Raw genomic sequence first — 2,203 nt, 5'->3', positions numbered from 1 at the left:
CCGGTAGACGGAAGCCATTACAGACGAACATGTGTGTGTTGTTGTTCAAGGAGCGGCCCGGTCACACGCTAATGTCATTAGTTTATCATTACTAAGATGCAGGACTACTTTTTTTTCCCTTTTTTTCACATCATGTCGCCTGCCTGGATCTGTTATTATCTCGCTCTGAATTACAAAGGATTGTCAGAGGTAAGCTCATTTCAACTGCTTTTAATGAGGTGGTCTCATTCCCGGACTCAGGTATTTTGTGAATGAAGCCAATATTTCAGTTAAAACACATAAGTAAAAATATTTATCCAAGTATAATACTATCCCCCAACTTTATGGTTGATTTTATGGATTTAATTTTACGTATTATACTTGAATAAATATGCTATTTGACTTTGAGCAACTAAATCAACTTTCATCAAGCCTTATAGTTAACGATATTCATGACTTCACTTACCCTTGGCCCGTTCTCTCCAACTGGACCTGCTGGACCTGGGGGTCCCCGGTCACCCTGGTGACAAACAATGGAACAGAAAGAAATGATCACTAAACTGTAAACTTTCCTATCGCCTCAGGGACTCTGAAAGCCCTTTGATGACACTGTGCTGTCTGCTAAAACCAAAAATAACTCTAACTGCCTGAACAGTAAAGCTGCACATGTTTTTAATATTAGCTACTTCAACATATGTGTAAGTGACGCATTCATCTCTATTGAAGTGCACAGCGCAGGTCTCTTCTGCTTCCTGCTTTTTTTTGTCAAACTTAAATAGATTATTGTTAGAGGAAAAAAAACATTGGAAACATTGAGTCCAATGAAGTAGGTGGTACTGAAATAAAAATCCACATAATCTGAAAAAGATATGTAGGCTGACAGGGTATAACTGGTGCTGACAAACTGAATCAGGAGGGGAAAGGGGGGGAGTTTGTGTAAGAAGAGTTGGAGGACAAGCAAGAATCTGACAATCCGATGGCTTCCCATCACAAGAACATGTTCTGACAAATGGGCCTTCTGGATAGGAAAGGAACGGCAACCGGCTGAGATAGAGGGAGGGAACAATGGAGACAGAAGGTAAGGAGGTGTGGTTTTTTTTCTTCTTTTTTTTGGAAGACTGTCAATAATCAGCAAGTCTACTTTACAAGATCATCAAAGGGCTTCAAAACAAATCGTAGACACTTCTGCAAGTGTTTTCGTAATGGGTGTAGTACAAAAAAATTCATAAGCAGCATAAACTGTTTACTTGCCAAGCAGACATGATACAAGCTTTTTATTTACTACATTTAAAGCTGAAAATGCATTCATACAGATATGTAGTAAGAAGAAAAAACAGTAAATGTACATTTCTTTGTCAACTCATCTTTGACAAATTTGTTTTYTAAGTCTACATTTCTTTTATATGCACCATATTCTCCAGACTATAAGTCACTTTGTTTCATAGTTTGCCTGGTCGTGCGACTTAGGCTACGTTCACACTGCAGGTCTTAATGCTCAGTTACCASTTTTTGCAGCAATCTAAATGTTTTGAGTAGATGTTCACATTATATTTTAAATGTGACCTCCATCAGACTCCGGTCTGAACTCTCTGCAGCGCTGATGTAACCTGCACACAGAAGATGTGATGTCACAGTCAGCTCGTTGTTTTACGGAAATAAATATAGATTTTATTTGAATCCAGGCCGGCTAACATAGCACAGCATTGTCTTTATCAGAGCTGTAAAGTAACTAAGTACAAATACTTTGTTACTGTACTTCAGTAGAAAATTTTTAATATAGCACTTTAGATGTAATATGTACGTGAACAGATTTGGCTCACTATTTGACCAAAAACCGGACAGTTTTGTCTTTCTCGTCCTTAATTAATGCATAATAAATACTTAATAATGATGTATAAAGTGTTTACAGATAAATTAACAACCTATCTATAAAGCATTTATAAGCCATCTATAAGGGGAGCCTTATAGTCAAGTGGTACCAATATTTGTTACTGTTGAAAAAAAATATGTGGGGGGGGGGGGTTTAAAGCCTTTTCTTAATGGTGCGTTCACACCGAACGCGATTTCAGCTTCAAAATCGCAGCCAACGCTGAAGTCTGAAGCTTGTGCACTTTGAGGTCAGACGCAGGWCAGCTGTTGAAGCGCCGCACGGCGACAGCCGCCCCGCCCCTCCCTCCTCTGTCGGGCTCCGTTTAATGTCGGACGAGGAAGTGGCTTTGCTTTA

General features: G+C 39.2%; 1 protein-coding gene across 1 annotated transcript in view; it reads right to left on the bottom strand.

Moving 5' to 3' along the window:
• col24a1 (collagen type XXIV alpha 1 chain) overlaps nucleotides 1-2,203 on the bottom strand; it is a gene marked incomplete in the record, with an annotated part of 125,159 nt that overhangs the window by 51,519 nt on the left and 71,437 nt on the right. Inside the window, 1 exon segment of the mRNA XM_014023370.1 lies at nucleotides 446-499. Within this exon segment, the coding sequence (XP_013878824.1) occupies nucleotides 446-499 (54 nt within the window).

Source organism: Austrofundulus limnaeus, unplaced genomic scaffold (assembly GCF_001266775.1).
Source record: "Austrofundulus limnaeus strain Quisiro unplaced genomic scaffold, Austrofundulus_limnaeus-1.0 Scaffold365, whole genome shotgun sequence".
In the NCBI taxonomy this organism is placed as follows: Eukaryota; Metazoa; Chordata; class Actinopteri; order Cyprinodontiformes; family Rivulidae; genus Austrofundulus; species Austrofundulus limnaeus.
This window is presented reverse-complemented; position numbering and strand designations above follow the sequence as displayed.